This window comes from Anabrus simplex, chromosome 1 (assembly GCF_040414725.1).
Source record: "Anabrus simplex isolate iqAnaSimp1 chromosome 1, ASM4041472v1, whole genome shotgun sequence".
Taxonomy (NCBI): Eukaryota; Metazoa; Arthropoda; class Insecta; order Orthoptera; family Tettigoniidae; genus Anabrus; species Anabrus simplex.
The window spans coordinates 481,196,949-481,219,944 of NC_090265.1; the positions used below are offsets into that span (position 1 = coordinate 481,196,949).

General features: G+C 38.1%; 1 protein-coding gene across 3 annotated transcripts in view; it reads right to left on the reverse strand.

Moving 5' to 3' along the window:
• LOC136856977 (uncharacterized) overlaps positions 1 to 22,996 on the reverse strand; it is a 218,443-nt gene that overhangs the window by 95,236 nt on the left and 100,211 nt on the right. For all 3 annotated transcript variants that reach the window (XM_067135299.2, XM_068225022.1, XM_067135300.2), the window contains exons 8-9: positions 18,533 to 18,643; positions 1,247 to 1,308 (exon numbers count right to left, since the gene is read on the reverse strand). In XM_067135299.2, coding sequence (XP_066991400.2) covers positions 1,247 to 1,308; positions 18,533 to 18,643 — 173 coding nt within the window. The remainder of the gene's footprint in view (positions 1 to 1,246; positions 1,309 to 18,532; positions 18,644 to 22,996) is intronic.

Here is a 22,996-nt window from a genome sequence, read left to right on the forward strand (position 1 = left end):
TAGTGACAAGAAAGGACACACAATAGCGACACAGCATCATCCTCTTCGCTGATGCTATTTAGATTACGCTCACCATAACAACACTATTATCAAAGCTACACTTCCTCATGCAGTGGCATGTTGCCTTAGTCTCTATTTTATTTCCACCGAAAGCAATATTCTTATCTCTGGGCAAGTCATACTCGTATCTAGCCATATTTATGTAATGTGCAAAAGAAAACAGCTGACTAAAGTTTGGTGCACGCACCAGCGATTTCACTGGTTATGACAAGCAAAAAATTGCAGGGAATATCCTTCTATTCCATTGCGAACCAATTTTGAAAGTTTAAATGATGTCTAGCTAAACACCAAGTCAAAATTGTTTATGCAATGGAACACATGTGTAACTCAGATGCTGTTTAGGCAGACGTTGACTGGGGCTTAGAAACTAGTAATCGTTTCCGCAATCAACCCTTAGCCGGGCTAGACTTCATCTCAGTGGAGAAGGTATTTCATATGAATAGCTTTACGTGTCCACTTTGAACTATTACAAGATATTAGAATCATTCCGTATTGACGGTTTTCACTTTACAAAGTGTAAAGTCCACTTTGCACGTTAAGTTGAACAATTTAAGAAAAAAGATTTCCACTTCCGGAGGTGGATATGGTCCCGAGTTCACTGAGCCTAAACCAAAAACATAGTGGAAGCCTTTATCTTCTACCCCTCCATGGGCCATCATGGACTGTATGGAGATTACTTTTTCTGCGCGTTAAGATCAAAACGAAATTCTTTTACAGTTCATTACTGGAGGAAAAATGGTTGTCATATACAAAGAATGGAATTCCTAGGTTGAAAGTAGCTTATTGCAATTTCATAACTGCTCCTGTGCAAAACTGGGGCAGGTAGCTAGTTTCATATAAAGGTAGAAAGTAAGTTATTATTGCAATTAATTTCTATGCAGAACAAGAGCCATCAAATCAAAAATTAAAACAAACCATCCACTTCAGTAGAAAGGAATATGCATACAAAAATAGTAAGAATTTTTCATATTCATATTCTGCTACATCTAAAATTATCATACAAATTCCTAGTACGTAACACCCTTAATTTTATATTAAGCATATTCTAACAATTTAAAAAAGTTGAGATGCTTGAAAACTCTTAATGCAATTAAAGAAGATTGAAATGACAGGGTAATCAATGCCATAAAAACATATTTACTGAAAATTTTGCAATCTGTCACCACATGTCTACAATAAAATTTACCTGTTAAAACATAATCTCTCTCTTGCTGAGACTTATCGCCATGAATGCTCTTTGCCGGCCAACTGAAAAGACAGAAAACCTTTGTTAAATAAATGCTACTGCATTACAGCAAATACAATTATTTAAAACATGGTCGTGAAGCAAGGAGCAAGAACACCAGTTTCATATGCTCTACCAGTACACAAAATCAAACAAAAAGAATTCAACACATAGAGTTCCTCTTTTCTTCAGGACACCAAAGGACTTAGAATTATTCATATTTAAACGTCCCTATTTTTTTCTTTTTGCTGTTGGCTTTACATCGCACCGGTGGTGATGGGACAGAAAAGGGCTAAGAGTGGGAAGGAAGCGGCCATGGCCTTAATTAAGGTAAGCTCCAGCATTTGCCTGGTGTGAAAATGGGAAACTACGGAAAACTATCTCCAGGGCTGCCGACAGTGGGGTTCAAACCCACTATCTCCCGAATACTTACATCTGATCTGCAGCTCGGTATTTAGATGTCCCAATTAAAGGATAGACATACTATGGCCATCAAAATGTCCATGTTGTAAAATCAACTAGATCACTTAGGTTAAGGTGGGTCTAGTAATGTACAAGGTTTGTGGCGTAAGTCACAGCAAGGATCTTTTTTCAGCATGAATGTGGTATCTACCGGACAATGGAAGAAATACACAAACGGGGATGGGAAACATACGGACTGTGGAATGTTAACAAAATATGATATAAAGCAAGGAAAGTGTCAGCCATGATGTTTATTCTCAGAGAATAAAGTAACCTTTACAGTAAACCCTCAAAGTACCTGTACAGACTGTTGCCAACGATCACATATAAGCTGCCTCACCATATGTGAATACTGCAATAACTTATTTCACAGTGCTGGCAATGTCCTCTAGTGTCCCAAACAGTCTTCCACGCAAAAGTTCTTTCACTTAGCGGATGAAGCCAAAATCGCACGGAAACAGGCCAGTGAACATGGTGGATGTCCCAGTATTTCCTATCTCCAGCGCCGAAGTCGCCTCCGTTACAGCCTCTGCTGCATGCGGTTAGGCGGTGTCATTGAGAAGGTCCAGGTGTTTGTCCCTAATGGCACAACATAAATGTCACTGCAGGAAGGTTCTGCAGTAAGTCTCAGTCACCACTGAGCCATGTGGAACAATGCGATATTCTACTGCACCTCCGATATCATAAGCCACAACAACCATCAGCTTCATGGGCGAAAGGTTATGCCTGAACTTCTGTCTTTGTGGTGATCTTGCACGTCACTATTCTACAGACTGGCATTTGAGATCGGGTCAATACAATGAGGATGCTTGTTGTGCAAAGGGGCCTATCATCTAGGTCATCGGCACCTAACGATAAGAAATGAGATGAAATATAATGACAATTTAAAAGTCCAAAATCATCCACTGATCAGAATTCAAAACGTGATGAAGAATGAATGGGTGAATATGAATTTAAAACAATCAGTGGATATGACCCACAATGCCCCACATTCCAAGAAACTATCATAAAAACATAGTATTACTGACCAAGGGACTGCTTCTAAAGCACAATACTGAATCAATGAAGTTTGTTGTCTAAAGGGGTCCAAAATCCAGGTCATCAGCCCCTCATAATAGTACCTATCGCCAGCAAAGTAGAACCATGGTATTTGTCATGTTGTGGTACTAATCAAAAGTAGCGTAGGCTCACGGTATTCCGCACATTATGGTACTGCTCGCAGGTAATGTAATACAAGCATATAGCGCAGACTTGTGGTGTTTCTCACATTACGGCGCCAGTTACAGGCAACACAAACCTATGGTGTTCCTCACATAGGTGTACTAACCACAGGCACTCGTACCATCCTGTGGTGTCCCTCACATAGTGGGTATTAATCATACCCAAGGCAGAACCATGGTGTCGCCCATATGGTGGTACTAATCACAGGTACTGTAAAAGCCGACAGCATACACTGTTGCTACTAATCACAAACCCATTTTGTACCTAACATAGTGTAATGTCAAAGTAAAAGCGACCCATGGTGTTCCCCACATGGTGGTACTAATTACAAGTAGTCTCATAGTTCTAATTCGATGATCCCTTGGTCGCCCCCCCTTTAGTAGCTTCTTACGACAGGGAGGGGATACCGTGGGTGTATTTTTCGTCTGCATCCGCATACAAAGGGGGTAAACTGATCTCTATTTGTAACTTTATTTTATTGTGGGTTTGGCCTGTGTTGGGTATTTTCTCGTAAAGGAAACATTCTTTTATTCTTTTGGTGTTGGGTGTTTAAATTCTAACTCATGTGCATCATGCCGCTTCCAAGGCCGCCTAACATTCAATTCAATAACCAAGATTTTGTCCTCTGTTAAATTTAATGTTTATATGCAATGAAATTTAAATTGTACAATCTAATGAATACCCGCCAACTTTTAGAAATTAAAAATAGGAAGACTTTTTAATTCTTGGATTTCATTACATATAATGCGCCACGGTCTTTGTGAAAAAAAGGGACAAGATAAAAGGCATACATATCTACAGTTACAATGTGAACTGAACACTAAGTTTAAAATCTTAAACCACGAAAACAAAAATAGTTACAAGAAAATTTGTGGCCATAAAGCAAAGAGAAAATACCAGAAACTGTCACAGACAAAACTCTGAAATACATTCAAGTAATTAAAATTATGAAGTAAGAATGAACACAAAAGCACTGAAATACGCGAAACTGCCACATACAAAACAGATCAATGTGTTTCGTACATTATTAACGTACAACTTAGACAGGAGGTAAAAGCACAGAATTGCAAGAAATAAAGCACATGGCCTACAACTCCAACGGAAGTAGGCAAAGGAACAATGTTATCAGCGTGCGAACCACGCAATAACAAACTCATTCCTTCGTCCCGATTAATGAAGTGGCTAGCCTCTCTCGTTTGTAGGACGATCGCCGTCCCGAATTCCCAGCTTAAATCACACACACTGCTCTAGTGAGCGGGAAACACGATACACGAAGGCAATGGACGATACACTTGCCAAATAATGCATCAAATAAATATGCTTGCAAATGAGGCATGAATTACACAAGCACACAAGCATGTATCCCAGGGAAGAGTATTGACCGTACTGGAGTTTACAATGGTCAAAGATAGGAAGAAACAAAAATAAATCTGAAAACCAGTTAAAAAATGGAAAGTTTCCGGGTAAAGCCGAAGGGTTGGCAGGCATGCTAATGTAATAATTATCACCATCTTCACAACAGTTAGTAGAGAGTTGAAATTTGATCCTCCTAATTCTTAATTTTTCTTTTCTTAACCGCTCACCTAGTCTGATCCACACCCGTGTTTTAATTTCTTCCTTTCCATTACTACGTGCGTAAATTCTCCCTTTTGTGTACGCCTTAGTTATGCAAGCTTTGTGTGTAGTTAGTAGAAGCTTGGCTTGGGAAGCATCATTGCCTTTCGTGTGTGATTTTGTTCTGTAGTTTTGGTAGAAAACTCATACCTTTCCTTAAACATTTTGTGATTCTAGCAGAATATTTTACTAGGTTTTAATATTTAATAATTTAATTCGAAGACTTAATTGGTTTGATATTTGTTCCACTTAATTCAGGTCCCATTTTGAGTTGCATAATTAATGCTACCATGATTATTTAAACATTTTAATCTGACGGTTAATTAGGTTGAAACAAATTTCAATTTTAAGTACACCCTTCCTTTTAAATTATTGGATCTAATTTACTTAACAACAGGAAACTATAGTTAATGGCCAGTATTTTAGATTTATGTGAGAATTGTTTTCTCTTAGCCCTCAATATTTTTGCTTAATCCTTGAGTACACTATGAGATTTTGAAACTTTTTCCAATTTTATTTTGTAGTAACTTAAATTTATTTACTTATTGAATATTTTGTTTCCACCTTAATAAGGTCTTGTCTTATCATTCAGTATACTTAGTGCCATTAGTGATTTGTCAAATGTTAATTTTAATTCCTGGCCTTTTCCCCCTATTTATGGGCCACTTCCACATTTTATTTATGTAATTTACTGCACCCAAGGTAAGTTGTATTTGTTTCTTGTTCTAGTATTTGGTTGTTTCCACTGTGTTTGTTTTTGCGTGCCCTTGGGCCGTTGCAATGTCGAACACATATTTTCAACAGCTCGTATTTCATTCGTAGGGATAACTGGTCTCAGTAAATGCCACGCTGACTTTTGAATGTTGGAAGTTAAAGCAGAAGCCTAGTGGATCAACTTCAGTTAAATGCCATGGGAAACTTCTTTATTTTCTAGTACTTTAATGTCACACTAACACATCGATAAAGGTTTTAAGCGGCGGAAGGATTTGGAAAAGGCTAGGATTGGAAAGGTAGCGTTTGTGACCTTAATTACCGTACAGCCCCAGCATTTGCCTGGTGTGAAAATGGGAAAAGACGGAACCAAGGAAAACCATTTTCAGAGGTATCGATAGTAGGATTCGAACCCACAATCTCCCAAATACAAGCTTACAGCTACACGACTATAACCCCAAGGGAATCAAGGATTTGGTTGGTGCTGGTGACAACTTTCAAAAACAGAAATCCGGAAGATCCTACAGCGGAAATTTTTTAACAACACGCGCATGCGTCGCCAAGTCTTGAGACATAATGAGAAAGGACGGCAAGCGGTAAGATTATAAACAATACTCATACAAGCCAAATATAAGATGATCACCCCCAAAATTAAATACTTACAGAAAGTTACAACTTGAGTGCTCATCTGTTTCTACTTAACACACGGAATACTTTCCGTGATCGTATAAAACAAGGAAATTAAGCAGAATATGTCCCCCTAAAAGACTGATAATATCGTTTCTCACTTGAACTCATTTCTCGTTTCTCAGCTGAACTCATTACGACCACCACTAGAAATACTAAAACTTTTACAAATTCGTCACACAATTCCACAAGTTTCAGAACTACCACCAATGTTACTCACACCCACAAAGCCTTTCACATCATCTACGAAACACGATGCAGTTACTAAAGTTGTTATATTTAAATTCACAGCCTGGTACTTTTAACGGATTTCTTTTCTTCAAAATCACAGCCTGCTACTTGTTTGGGAACATCTTAGTGAATGAAGTAGCAGTTGAGGTTGAACAGGTGACAAAAGCACGGTGATAATCGATAATGTGATTATTGATGCATTTACAGGTCGAATTTCAAATCCGATTTGATCGAGAAAGCGAAACCAAATGTGGATATTCAAAATCCGTACAATAACGTTCATCCGTACAACCGTAAAACACACTCAAAATCCCTACATTTTACGGAAAAACTGGAATACTTGGCAGGTATATCTCAACCCACAGTCTGCACAAGTGGATTGTGAGTAGGAATAAGAGAGGAAATAGGTTTTTTTTTTTTTTTTTTTTTTTTTTTTTTTTTTTTTTTTTTGCTGGTTGCTTTACGTCGCACCGACACAGATAGGTCTTATGGCGACGATGGGACAGGGAAGGGCTAGGAGTGGAAAGGAAGCGGCCGTGGCCTTAATTAAGGTACAGCCCCAGCATTTGCCTGGTGTGAAAATGGGAAACCACGGAAAACCATCTTCAGGGCTGCCGACAGTGGGGTTCGAACCTACTATCTCCTGAATACTGACCACACTTAAGTGACTGCAGCTATCTAGCTATGTAGGAAAGAGTCAGCAATGTCATCATGAACCATAGTTGCACTACAGAGTAACCCCATCTAGTGGACGATAATATGCAAAATGTTTTGGGACCTAAAGACTACGAGTAAGAGAAGATCAGGGAGGGATGGTCACTGAAGATACCGCCATTCTCCAAGAATTAAGACTGATTTCAAAAGAAAGACGGGTGAAGACTAGTGTCCCTCCTGAAGAAAGAAATTGGTCTTGCCCTCCAATTCTAATAATAATGAAAATAGTTTTCAAAAACTGAAGACAAAACTTTACGCTAATGCTCACTTCGAAGATGTACGAACTGCAGGTCCTGGATGGTATAAGAAGTGGATATGCTGAGATGTTTGTTACAGAGGAATCCACAAATAAATGTATTTTACTTGCCTCATCATGTTTCAAAGTTTTGGAAGCATAATCCACTGTCATAAATATTGTCCCCATTAATCCACTTCCAGATTTCTTGCCAAGCCATACTAGGAGATGGAACACAGGCTTTCCTACAATAATGCATAAATATGAAGACTAGGAATTGAACAATATTCTCCTGGCTCAGCATTTAGAAAGATGAAAATATAAACGGGTAAAATGGAGATGACCTGGCCTTTCAGATTCACATGCCTCATACTTAGTCTACTTCTGCATTAAGTGATACAAGCTGTTGGAAGACCATCTCCAACTGTGTGATGGAAATACAAACCATTCTGAGTCCAGATCAATGCAGGTACTCCCCTATACACGATATATAGCAGACCTACCGATTCATTCATTTTCATTTCCACTTGTCCAGCTCCTGCCACTTCTCCACCGTTGCCCCTCCTCTTCAGTAATCATATTCCAGCCCAGTCTTTTTTTTTTATACTGCTCTTGACAGAGCCCCATCCATCTTGCTATGGGCCTCCCTCTTGCACTCTTTCCTTCTATCTTAGCCTCCTACACTTGTTTTAGCATCCTTCCCTCCTCCACTATCATAACATGTCCAAACCATCTCAATTTATTGTTCTCCTTCTGATCAATCAGTTTTTCTACCCCTAAGTCTTTTCTGACCTATACAATTCTTAATGTCTCTCCTACCCTACTCCCCAGGAACTTCATCTCTCTGGCCTGAATTTTACTCTCATTTCTTTCTGTCAATGTCCAAGTCTCAGTTTATGTTAATATAGGTGTATAGCACATCTTGTACATTATGGGTCGATTGCAGAAACGGTGTTTCGACGATGTCTACCGTTATACAATGCCTAAGTATGACTGCTGCACTGCAGAGACGTTATTTATCACCTAGACACTGTCTAAAACCGATGTTCAACCAGCCATGCTTAAACACTGCTGAGAACACTGTTTAACCTCAAATTAGAGGAGTGAATAACAATCAGAGGTTATGTATCATGAAACATGTAATTTGTATTATGTTGAGACGATTCCGGGAAGAAAGTTTAGTGCGACAGCCTCTCTGTGAAGTCGCAGCAATTCATTTGAAATGTACGGGGAAGTAGAGCTTAAAATAAGACTTCGCATTCGAAGAGACTGGCAAACGGACAGTCCGGTAACTGTAAACTTGAATACAATTCTTGGCAACCAATACATTATACATAGGGTAATTTCCATGGAATTATAGGTCACGTCGAATACATGCATGTCAGAATTACTTGTACTAATCGTCGGAGGGCTGTCATATACATCAACTGGGAAGGATTCACTTATATTTACTGCCAAGTAAGCACACATAATAGTGAACACTAAACAGTAGGTTGCATGTGGTTTTTATACATATAATAGTCGCGCTAATTCAGGTAAGTTTTCAACAACTAAGATTGGAAAAGGCAAGTGGTGGTGATGGTGGTGATTATTGTTTAGAGAGGATGCATGACCTAGCGAGGAAAACTTCTGAAAAGTGGAGAGAAACTATTGCTTTAAATATATTTCATAAGTTTATGGAAACATATCTTTGATAGTGCAATTGACCATATTGTGAAATTAACATCAGCGTTCAACGGTGTGTGTTTCGAGTGGACGGAAAGAATTTTCTATTACCGCCCATGTTACCACACTGGGTAAAAGGGCTTAGAAGGGCTTTGGACATGGAGTGTGATGAATTTGTTTGTTCTGCTATCCAGAAGAAAAGTACATATATTTTTTTAAACCACTAACACCCTACGATTAGCTAAGTGTTATCGGCTGTAAATTCTAATCCTGAACTCCCAGCTTTCAAAAAATCCATCCTTCACATATTACTGAAAGAATTCATCAGTAGAAATCGAAAAAGTATCATAGTGGATGGAGATATATTGTAGCGTAGTAGTTAACTGTTCAACATAATTTAGAAAACAGGGGGGAAAATTATACTACAGTAAAACCTCATTTAAGACGTTTCTACAGGAGAGAACAAAAATGAACTGTTAAGCGAGAAAACGAACTACCGAATTATCCAATAGGGATATGGAAACATTACACATATTTTTTCCCGACGTTAAAAATTAAATAATTGAAAAAGAGGTTCAACCTATTCAATACATAAAAGAAAGGAATGTAGTGATTAGATTCTTATTTAATAGTGATTAGAAATGGGACCGGTTTCGACCCTAGTCCAGGTCATCGTCAGCCGTTCAAAACATACAAAACAAGAAAAACAATGCATATGAAAAAGAATAAGTGAACTCTGGATCGGTATAGGATGAAATATAAATTGATGATGGGGGTAGAAATTGTGAGTCGGGTATCTGTGGGTACAGTGAAAACTACATCTAACATAGATGAGAGGAGAGCATTGAAAGGTGTGAAAAACGTAAGAAAACAAATATGAAAACCTTTTCTGCTGGGGCTTATAAAATAACAAGTGAACTGAAAGGTGTAAAAAACACCAAACAACAAATCTGAGAACATATGCACGGGGGGCCAATAAAAATATCCTAGTACAGTGAAACCTCGATTCTCCGTTTTTCGAGGGACCATGAAAATAAAACGTACAATACGGGAAAACGGAAAATCCGGGAATGAATGAAAACCATCAACAATTTGGCTAAACATCACAAAAATGAAATATGTATAATTATAATCTTACAAAACTCCTAAACCAAACCAAACTACAGCCCCAGTGGGACTTTGCCTGCCAAGCGACCAATGCTCAGCCCGAAGGACTCCAGATTACGAGGTGCACATGGTCAGTGCGACGAATCCTCTCGGCCGATATCCCTGGCTCTGTAGATCGGAGTCGCCATCTCACCATTAGATAGCTCCACAATTAAAGGTAATCACGTAGGCTGAGTGGACCTGGAACCAGACTTATATCCAGGTAAAATTGTCTGACCTGGTCGCAATCGAACCCGGGCCTCTGGATGAGAGGCGGGCATGTTAGACCACGAAACCGCATTAATTACCGGTATGCGAGTTCAAAATCTCAATACTTTATATTCAGTTTTACAGGGGAATCTTCGTCAGTTTCCCGTGAAAACTTCTTTCAGTTCAGCGACTTTGATTAGGCTAGCCAAACTCTTCGAAAAATCTAATAACGCCAAGCCAAACGACAATCGACCACAAGTAGTTTTTAATTCTCTCATCTAATAAAATAAAGCACATTAGATACGAAAGCACCCAAAATGAATGTGAAATCCGTTCATTCTTAATCTTTCATTGTAATTTGGTCTCCGGTATACTGTTCGTAGTCAGTTTCTGGAAATCTCGTACCGCGCAAATTAGGCCTACGTCGACTTTTAAAGGTTATGTTGAACTCGAAAATATGGTTTCGAATATAAGTATCGATTCTTAAAAGTTCTCGAATGCATTATATTCAATTCTGCGCGTCACAAATCCAATCAAATTGGAAAGATAAAAGAAATATCAAAACTTCAGAAATTACGGTTATTCGTGACCTTGAGGTCATCTGGAAAGCGCGCTCGCTGCACATGTCAGTCCGAGTTTGAAATTATACCAACCATTTAAAATGTAACGTGCGCAAATAAAACGACTGCGGTTTTTGGTATTTTAACACGAAAACGTAAAATTCCCAGTCTTACATTAGGACCTAAACAGTAATAGGCAATTCCAAGACCTCCCATGGCTTTCTTTTTAAAAAATTACATTTAGGTGCAACATGTGTTTTGGTCTCGCTAACATAACCATGTACGATAATATCAAAAATACTGAATTTGTGTTAAGAAGCAGTTTCGATTCCTGCCTGAAAGCCCAGTTACTCTGCAGTGCCCTGAGCAAAGTGCCAAAAACCTCTTCGGCAGTACGATCGAAAAAGGTAAAAATATAAACATCTAACCCTGGACGTAATATGGACGTTTTATAAGTGCGAACATTTGACGAAACTCGTTCCGTCTTCAAGCAGAGCTGTCGAAATGCGCCGTGTCTCCTTGCAATTGTTGTCGCCACTCTCTGCTTTATGATTTTCCGAGATTCTCTAAACAATACCACCCGAATGCGATGCTAAGATGGTCCCTTATGCAAGTTCACCGCCGATCGCTTTTCCAGTACCGGTACAGTACTTGCTTTAATTATCGCAGTGACGGGGCGTTAACGCCAAGATCCATAAATATGCCATAGCCGTCCTTTTGTGAGATACAGTTTATTAAAAAACGATTGATCGAGGATTTAGCGTTGATGGGACTGGAATTTCTGGACGGTTGATCCGGGAAATAGTTTCTTCGAGGAACGTATAATGCGGGACTATTACAACGTGATTTAATTACGATGCTCGCGGGACCACGTAATTTGAACGCATATTCCGGGAAAACGTATTTTCTGGGAACGGATAATCGAGGTTCCACTGTATTATATTTCTAAACAAATGTTAGTAAAAGTCTTTTATTACGGAGCAGTGGATTATTAAACATTAATTTCTGGTCACAATGGTGATTACACTCGACCAAATGCAACAGGGAGGAATCAGGAGGAATGAGTTTGACCGTCATTTTGAAATACTGGAGTCTAAACTCGAAGGTGTGAGTTCAACATTCGCAACTTATGTGCGTTTAAAGATGCGGATGCCAGTCCACTTTCTAAGATATTTTTATTTTGTCTTCGTTAGTAAGGAATTTCACGTATCCATAACTAGGCTATCACAAGACAACTACGCACCACGCTAGTCAATTTCACACGATTATGTTCCCAATTCAGATAAAGGTTACCGTATCACGTGACAAAACTTTACTGTAGCATGCAACACAACATAAATTTCCAACCTCTGAATAGAATGTAATATACAAGCACAGGTTCACCTTTCCCGTAATCACACAATTGTGGCTAAGGCTCTTACAAGAGTTGTAAATCAAGTTTCATTCACAAGGGATGACAAATAACATTTTTAGAACCAGGAAAAATGTGACCATACCCTTAGTAAGCAATAATAATGAAAATTTGTGATGTGATGGGTATGTTTATATGCTTCTAATCCAGATATAGGCTACCGTATCACGCAACCAATATTCGCTACATTTCACTGTACCACTCAACACAAAATAAATTTCTGCGAAAAACAAGCTCAAATAGACTTGCTGTGTTATTCAGCAATCTTGCTGCTAACCAGCAAGTAAAACTGAACATTCCAAGGGCTAACGACTTGCTCCCCAAACATGCAATTTACCCTGTGAAGTTCAGGAATTTAAGGCCTTTTTCTGTAATCACGCAACTGTGGTGATGGATCTTACCTGAGTTGTAAATCAGGTTTGTTTCACAAGGAATGACAAGTATCATTTTTAGGGCTAAGAAAAATGTGATCGTACTAAGCGGTAATAGTGAAAATTTGTGACGCAATAAGCGGGATATTTTAATATACATTTAATACGATAAGTATCGGGACTTTGAATTTACGAAATGCTAAGCGGTTTTAACGTGTTAATGAGGAACGCACTAACGAGGTTTCACTGTATATGGATGAGAAGTGGATTAACGAAGGGCATACACCATCAAAGGCATGGCGAGAGACTACCTTAAAATTAAAGACAAAGGCATTTCATTTGGGTTTATGCACAGAGCTAAAAAATTAAGCGGAGGGGTAAGGGACTGATAAGAGTTACACTTTGGAAGGGATGACTTTTGTGGAGGGTGGTGATCTTGTGTTCGAGTATAGAAAAATGGAGATTGTCACGATGAAATGACCAGTGACATAATTAAATCGTTGTTTGAAAGAATATTACCAAAGCAGATGCCTGGTAGTGTTACCATGTTAGACAATGCTTCCTATCACAGTGTAAAGTTAGAACATATTCCAAACAAATATTGAAAAAACAAAAACAAAAAAAATGCTGAAGTAATTTCCAGGCTGGGAAGTAAAATTGTAACACGCATCGTAGGACATGTTAAAATCAAACTGCTGGAATTGGTGAAGACTCGCAGGCCTCTGTTCGAGAAATGTGCATTAGACAATTACTTAGCCAAACAAGCAGGCCACACTATACTCTAACGAGTGATGCGAGTGACAGCAAAGTGTCCAATCTACAAGGATTCGAGCATCTTGCAAGTTCAGAGTAATATCACGTAATTAGGCATACTTGTTATTTTCATGGCAAATATATTTTGTAGCAATGATGATGTATTTTTGTTAACATACTTCAAATATGTCTATATCTGTCACTTTTCATTTGTGTTCATATTGACATACAGAGCAAGCAGCCAGACACGTGGACCTTGCAGAGTGATACAAAATGTTTGTTAATGTCTACTTTATTCTTTTCCTGGAAGTAGTTTACATAGAACGAGTTTGTCCTATCTTAGTCTTTACACTTTTTATGCATGGCTTTAATCATTTATAACTTGTGCTCTGCCTACCTTCTTTTTTATCAATTCATCCCAGACCAGTTGCCATGGTACACTGTCACATATCTTCATAATATCTATAATTGTCATCACTAAATACTTCCTGAACTCCCCATCTTTTCTCCATGTTCCTTAATGCAAAAATTAGATCAAACGTTGAACTATGTCTTCTAAATCCTTATTGCCCTTCATTTCCTTTTTTACTTTCATCCTCAGACTTCCATCTTCCATCTAATTTCCTCTCACAAATCTATGCTACCATGAGGGTGGTTCTGTGATATTTACTACATTCTTTCTTATCACCCTTCTTCAATACTGGGATTATCAGATCATACTTCCAATATTCTGGTACTTTTTTCATCCATATCATTCAAAATAATTGATACATCCAATGCAACCTTACTGGTCCTGTTGCATCCGCCTCATCGACAAATGATGCTTTGCCCCTTTTCTTTACTGCTCCTATTTTCAACAATGTTACATCTTCATTTTGGTTTTCTTTCACCATTTCTTCATATTATTCTTCTTCTTCCTCCAGTTCTTTTGATATTAATTTATCAAAATGCCCTGCACACTGCTGGAAAATATCCTCTCTTTGTGCCAAAATTCTTCCTGTATCTATCCTTTCATATCTTTCCTTTTTACTTTGCTTTCAACCAATCCATACAACACTTTCTTACTTCCTTTAACATCCCCTCAAAAGGTTTCTGTTAAGTTTTTCCAGCACTTCTGTTTCTCTGCCTGTACAATCTTCTTACATGCTGTCTTTGCTTCATGATACTTTTGCCTACTCTCCGTATTTCTGCCTCGTATCCAGCTACTCCATATTTTAAATATTCTTTCATTGCATCCCTTTTTTTTCCATTAGGGTGTCTTTTTCCTTCTTTCCTATACTCTTCCACATGTATTTTCTGCACATTTCACCATTCCTTGTTTGAACTGGCCCATTTTTCTTTAACACTGTCAACCTCTTTCTTTGAAAGTTTTGTGTTTTCAATTCTTTTTGAAAATCTCTTATGCTTGCTTTTCCTTTAATTTCTACACCTTTATTTTTCATTCTCTTGTCTCTTACCTTCACTATTTTACCAAGTCTCAATTTAGCTACTACAATTTTATGGTCTCCATCAAAATCTTCTCTGGGCATAGCTTTCACATCTTCAGATTGTCCACGCTTCTCTCTCTCTCTCAACTAAAATGAGTTTAATCATTGTTTTTGTTCTCCCATGTCCCCAACGATAACTAGTTATTTTTTGGCTGTTCTCCTTTCTAAACAATGTACTGCCTACTTTTAATCCATTTCTCTCCGTCTGCATTTTTATTACCATAACTCAAAGGACCAATTATTTCTTCTTAACTTTGCGTGCCTGTTGCTATGTGGGCCTTCATGCCTCACATTTTCACCACTACTTTTTCTTCGATGCACCTCTCCAATTCTCCCAAGAAGTTCTCTAGACTCTCTTTGACATTACCTGTCTGACGTGCGTATACTTGGATAAAAAATTGCACTACTCTGCACGCCAAGTCTGATTTCCATAATTTTGTAATTTACGTGGTAGACTTTCTCGATGTACTGTACCATGTCTTTCCTCACAATAAAACCTACTCCATTATTGCAGTTTGCACCTCCACTCCAAACAAACTAAAAACCACTTCCTCAATTTATTCTGTTCCTTTCTTTTTCACTTGGTTTCACTCAATCCAAACAATGTAATTTCCTTTTCCATGTTTTCTATTACGCTTTCTGCCTTGCCGTTCAGGGACAAGACATTTATGGTTGCAATCTACGTCCCTGATTGACCACTTTTCACAATTCTCCTAGGATGAGAATACCGTATCAGAGGCCTCCACTCACTCTCCACCATTTTTATAGGTTCTTAGTACGATGGGCTCGCCACACCCAAAGGCATTTTAAACTGACTCCCAGGATTCTTTCAGGCCATCCTAACATGGAGACACTAACACCCCTAACGCCCGAATCCATTGGCCTCTTTAGATTGTACTCTTATTTATCCCCGAGTCCAGGTCTGCCTCCTTGCCGTCTCCACCATACCAAAGTCCACCATTTCAGCCGTACTTGCCATAACCCCTGCAACTCTGAGCTGGGACCCTTACCAGATGTTACACACCGGGTCAGTGTGCTCTGGGACTCGCATAGGCAGGGGCATCACTCCCTAGGTATGGCTGACTCTGAAGAGGGTACCTACCTGCATACTTGCTGTATGCATTAAAAAATGTTGAAAAACTTGATTCTTTTGCTGTTCTCTAAAAAGGAAAATTAGCATAGTACAAAACCTATTACCATATAATCCAAAGAAGCGCACACCTCTGAATATAACCCGGGCCCTGTATGTTAAAGGACAAAATTTGAAAAATAACCCTCTAACCGCCAACGTCATTTTGAAAGCCTGTTTGGTTTTCACCTGAAAAATGCCAACATCCTTTCGAAGGGACATTCAGTATTTATTTTTTATCATTAAAAGTAACAGTAATTTCCTTTCAGAATTTCCTAATATAGTTAGTTAACGACTTACTATTTTTGTAATAAACAGCCTCTTTTATTTTCAAGGCCATTGTTTCAATATTTCAGTGCAATCTACAGGCATATTTATTAGCATGCTTTAATGGCGCGGCAACAACATTAGCAGTCTAGCTGTGCACCTTGTCTGCTCTGTGTCTAGTTGTTTTCGATCTTTTACTTGTTCATTTATTGCTGTGAAAATGATTATATATCCATTGTGCTTGACAAAACATAAGCGTGTTTGAGAGGTCTTGGAAAATATACTTGTACAGAACTTGATGATTATTATTATTATTATCATTATTATTATGTGTTATGTAGAAGAAGTTTTACCGTATTTCGTAAGTACTGACATATACACCAAACCAGTGTAATTAGACTTTTATTTTTGGCTTATTTGGATATGTAAATTAACTGTTTTACTAGAGATTTATTTTAGGTACAAAATGAATGAGATTTTCAATACAGCTTCATAATAGGTTGTAATATTCAATTAATATGTTCGCGATGTATAAAAAATTTTTTGTTCTACTAAATTTTATTGCTAAACTTTTGTTTTATTTTTAAATAATATTTTCGGGTTTTGGCTGCCAAATGTTTACTAAGGGTCATAAATGAACTGAGTAAGTCATTATTTGTATAGGCAATCATATCAGTAAAAGAAATATTGAAAATTTCAAGTTTCTACCTGCAGTAACAGCTGAACTGTGAGTCATCAAACAAAAACATGAAAAAAAAAAAAACAGAAATTGGCCTAGGCGCTCAACAGTAGGAAAACCGTAATAGCGTGCGGCGCTCAAAGGGATAAGTCTCACCAAAAATTAATTTACAATATTTGCTACAGAACAAGAACGTTGTCTAACTAAGTATGTTGAATTTAAAATAGTTTCAGATAGTTTTTAAGTGTCCTTGATATAATACCCAATAAATTATTTAAAACACACATAGGAAAAAACTTCTCAATCACAGAACAATAGTCAACACTTCATCACTTTCCCACATAACCCTGTCGTCACTGCCATCCATAGCATTAGAAATACTGCACTTCTGGAAACTGTTCCAGGCGAGGTCACAAGAGATATGATCCCACACCGCCTTTGCCCACATTGTTGAACTTCCGAGTGCTTAATACGACCAGTTGGCGGCTGTGCACGATTGTCAGCCGCCACCCACTCTGTATACAGCTGTTTCAAAGCTGTTTTGAACATACAGTTTACATAGCTATACATCGGCTGTGACATAAGACGTCAATTCACCCGGAATGATTGCTAGACCGGTTTTTGCGTCATTGTATTGCTTCTTCAAAGCTTCTGTTGCGTGACCACAGTAGCTGTCCATAACAAGCAAGCTCTTCCACCCAAGCAATGCACCAGGGTGACGTTGCAAACACATTTCAGCCAGTCTTCCACTAGTGGACTGTCCATCGAACCGGAGTCCTGAGTTCTGACGATGAGTCTTTTTCTTCAAGACAATGTGTGGTGGAAGATTAGTTTCTTCAGTAAATACATAACATTACTGTGTACCTCTGTTTTTCATTACCACGCGTTCTGATCATAACACTTTTTGACCCCTTAACACTCACAGTACTGTCTAATGGCATGTCAAAATGACTAGCCTTTCTCTACGTACTATGATTTTTATTCAACTTTCCAAGACGTCTTAATCTATACCGCCTCCAATTCGACTACGTATTTTTATCCTAATTTTAAATATTGGACTCTAACCCGATCAAATACTGTATATTTTGACTGCATTGTTATCCTGTGAAGCCTTGGTTTTGATATTCTGTCTTCCAAACGTGATATTTATTGTTCAAGCTTTTCATCAAAAAGATCTATTTCAGTGTCAGACATGGATTTTTAAAAAAACAATGTGTGATAATTACTTTTAGACGAACATTTTAATTTTTAAAAGTGATTTTAGTATAAGTTCTGTTTTATTCAACATTTTTGTGCTGTAATCATTATGCAACGACAGTATTAACACTTGTAAATGTTCATCAACACGTTTTATGTAAATTGTTAAGATTCCTTAGACCAGTGTATGTTTTAAGATTGAATGAGGCTGATGATGCCCAAAAAATAGTGAGAGAAACATGTACCTTTAAAATTCTGGTATTTTCTATGTGTATATAACCACACAATAGTGGATAAACTGTGTGGAGTGATTATCGAATGTTGTTTCAAATTTTTATCTGCGAAATTGTAAAATGACACTGTCCATCTGTAAAACCGTAAAATGCAGCAATTTCCATAAATTTTATGGATAAACCGTGAAAGTTGGCAGTAATGTACTAGATTTACCTTCTCTAACTTGATATTAGTGAATAATTAATTCAAGAAAAGGGAATTACCCATAACGACATATACTCCTTGTGATATCATCTACTTTTCTCTTTGTTTCCACGAAGATGATAGTCTTGTTTTCTGCTTCTGAAGAAATCTCTGACAAGAGTTTCAACAATCTGAAACAAGTTCATACAATTATGTAAATATCTTACAAACCTAGGAAAGCAGAGTTAGAGGAAGAAAAGACAACTGAATATTATAGTAGTTATAAAATGACAAAGCCACATTTCTAAAACAGTGACTATACATGTATGGTTTATTAAACACTGTCTGTATCAGTAGCCAATACATTTAATTTAAATTTATCCTGAAAATAGATTTTTGATAAATGAGGTGTCTATATTCAAAATCAGGAAAGTCCAACAACACATGAGTTTCAAACTGCACAGATCTGGTTTCAAAACCGGACAAGCTCAAACTATTTTTTAATAAATGATCATCTAATTTAGCAAAATGATTATGTAAGACAACTATAAAATTTTCTACAGCATATGGCTGTACAACATTTTTCACGATTTCTCAAAAACTAGAAAAATGGGTATGTCAGTTTTGAAACCAGATGCCTCAAATGTACTGTGTGCAGATACAGACTGCTTTATGAATTGTATGTATATAACAGAATCTTGCTAATTAAATATTCCTGTCTGAAAATTATCCTCTAGTGCAGGGATGGCAAACCTATGCCACGTGTCAAGCAAACGCAATTTTGGCGTTACGCCACATGAACACAATCTCTTTATATATGTCTTGAAATATATATCTTATAGGGTTTCACATGTAAGAAATAAATATCGAAAATTAAATACTAGTTCCATCAAGACGTGCAATATAGAACCACTGCTACACTGATAGGTCCGAAAGTCAAGTGAGGTAACAGTGTTGTTTTCTGGTGGTTTTGTATATGGACCTTGCAAACACGATTTCGGTCACGAAAAGAACACAAACTTAACATAGGTAGTGACTGGATTTTTCAAGAACAGTGTACAAGGGAATTTGGACTGATAGAAAGATATGTTGCCTGTGTTTGAACACAATTGTATCCCTCACATTTAATGTAAAGCGCCATTTCGAGACTAATCACTCAAATGTTTGTTCCATGCCAAATGAAGAAAGAAGAGAGTTTGTGTCACAAAATATCGAACATTACACAAAACAAACTATAGAGCATTCCAACCTTAAAATGCAGTACAGCAGTAATGGGATAATTCCGTCTCTTTCCTTCTCCTGTGTTTTGCGGGTAGCGCTGTCCTACTCTAATGCAGTGGGTTTTGCCAAACATCCGTAAATCAGAATGTTATTGGTTAAAATGGGTGAATATCGTGTTATGTACAGAATTTCAAGGCGCATTTGATGACGTTAACAAGAAATATTAAAAAAATAATTTACTGTGAAAATGGTAATATAATGGAAAGTTACGCCAAATGCAAAATCTTCATTGCCTAGAACTTATTATGTCATAACTCCAATTTTATATTCATTATTTTCCTAATTTTTTCACATTTCAGTTCGATGTAGACAAGTTTATTTTTACATTTAAATGATAAGAAAATGCAGTATATGCGTTAATTTTCAGTATTGCTCCAGGATTTTCATGTGCAGGTATGAAAAAGTCAGACGCTGGCCAGCGTCTTTCCTACTGAATCTGCATTGGGGGGGGGGGTGTCAAAGCGAGGCAAATGGACTTCAGATATGGAAGTCCTTTTTAAAACAATCCCGAAGTTCTTAATTTGTAACAGGAAGAATGTCTCCTTGAATTTTGGTTTCGCGCGTGACTCGGCTGGCTGGCTGGTTGAAGTCCCGGTAGTGATCTCCCATATAAGCGCTTTTAACATCGCCAGACAGTTGCATGCAGTGCAGTGCTCATTTTGTCAGCAAAACGTATAATAGTGATTAAATACATATCAGTGACATATGTACAGTTCTTGAGGGCAAGTGTATTTCATTTGGGTGGTTTGTGAGTCGTACTTGTGTGTGGGGATCTTACTTTGAAAAAAAAGTGCATGATGTATAATGGATCGTCAAATTATAAAGAAACGTTCCGTAGTTCAAAGAACAAAGGCAGAAATGTGTACACAAAAAAAGTCAGACGCTGGTCACCGTCTTTGCTATTGACTTGGCATGGCGGGGTTAAAGCGAAGCAAATGGTCTTCGGATATGGAAGTTATTCCACAAGTCCTTATCTTGCTTATCTCTCAATTTATGACAGGGAAAACGCCTTGTTTGTTTACGTTTCACGTGTGACTCGGCTGGCTGACCAGTAGGGATCTCCCAAACAGTGAGCATTTAAATATACGGACTCTCGTATGCAGTGGTGTTCATTTAATCAGTATTATAGGATTGATTAAATAAAGATCAGTGATAAATGTATAGTTCTTGAGGATAAGTGGATTGTGTTTGTTGTTTTTGTGTAGTCCGTGTAGTTGTGAGTTTGTGCTTGTGCGGGGGGTTCTTAGTTCGAAGAAAAAGTGCAGGACGTACAATGGATCATCAAATAAAACAAATGTTCAGTAGGTAAACTCAGGGGAAAAGAACCCAATATTATAATGAATGTCCTGGATTATTATTTAAAGACTATGAATGTGAGTAGCGCAGTCAGTGAAACAGCTAAAGCTACAGGTTGTTCCGAAAGAACAATCTATGCTATAAGGAAGGAACACACATGGTCCTTTGCAAACTTCCACAAAAAGGAAAAAGGACTGAAGAAAAATGAAATATGATGAAACTGTGCAAAGTGGAGTGCATCAGGTGGTTCACTCTCTTATTTGCTAACATACCACCGACATTGAACATGATTTTGAGTTGGGTAAATGGACAAGATACTTTGCCATGATTTTCCAAAACTATGTTGTACCACTTCTTACACGACATATGCTTCCGTTATTTAAGACGGGATAATAAAGCAGCTTCCATTGAAACCGATGAAATTATTAATTGGAGGCAAAGATATCTCGGGGAGATAAAACGTCTGAAGACACAAAATAAAACTATAATTTACACAGATGAATCGTGGGTAAATACTGGGCAGATAGTGACAAAAGAATGGAAGGATACGACAGTGAAAGGTGCACGGCAGGCCGCCAGTGAAGGGGCGAGTTTGGGAATTAGGCCACTGAAAAGCCGAGGACTGCAATTCGCCTTAGTCCATGCGCGTAATGTGCACAGCAGGCCGCCAGTGAAGGGGCGAGTTTGGGAATTAGGCCACTGAAAAGCCGAGGACTGCAATTCGCCTTAGTCCACGCGCGTAATGAAAATGGTTTTGTTCCAAATGCTGAACTAACATTTTTACGTCATAAAAACATCGCGGATGCCCACGAGGAAATGAGTGGTGAAATTTATGAGAAGTGGTTTTCGGAACAACCGTTGCCGAACACTACCGAAGGTGCCGTGATCGTGCTGGATAATGCCGCTTATCATTCCCGTAAGTTGGAACCTTTACCGGTGGCTTCTTGGTGAAAAGATGACATCATACAGTGGTTACGTAAAAAAACAAATACCTCTTTGAGGACGGGGTGCTCAAGCGAGAATTGTTGCACATCGCTTCTAAGCATAGGGCCCTGTATGATAAGCAGAGAATAGACGAAATGGCAAAAGCGGCAGGTCAGTAGATTCTACGCCTCCCGCCTTATCACTGTGAGTTAAACCCCATTGAGATGGTGTGGTCCCAGGTGAAAAACCACATCTGATATCATAATGTAACATTCAAGAAAAATATGGAAAATTTAATAACTGCTGCATATAAGAACATTATGGTGGACAATTGGGCAAATTACGCGAATGAAGTAAAGAAAAATAAAAGATTTGAAGAAAGCAGACGAATTACAGGACGATGTCGACGAACAGTTTTTAATTCTTCATCGTCTGGTTCACCCTCAAGTTCATCTCCCGAACCCGCGGGAACATCAGGCCTTGCAGAAATGATGGAAGGTGTAAGTCCAATGTCTACGAGCAACGACAGCGATTAAGGTATGTTGTATTTATTTTACCATCCTACAAATATCAATTTAAGAATGAACTTAAAAAATTACAAACGAAAAATGTGGAACCGACACCCTGCTTGAGTCCCACTCAAGCGTGATCTTCACGAGTCGATTTCGCAACAGCGCGCTCGAACTACGCTGTACTGAACGCTCTGTAGTTCTTTTGCATCATCTTTCCGGCCAAGGAATAATATCAGTTCATCTGTTTCCATCTGTCTCACTGCATAGTACAGCATGCATGGGAAACAGTCTTCTAACGATGAATTCTTGAAATAAACTTCTTTATTGATGTCCGACAAATTATTTGAAAACTTCCCTAATAATCAAATAATTAACAGAATGAAAGAAATGCCAGCCAGCTGAACTGCTGTCAGGGATAGAATAATAAAAATGAGTGAAGAAGTTTCGGAGTAACTGAAAGCTAATTTGGATTAACTCCCAGGTGTATGCAGTATGTTTTGATGAAAGCATGGATGTGACCTTACAAGCAAG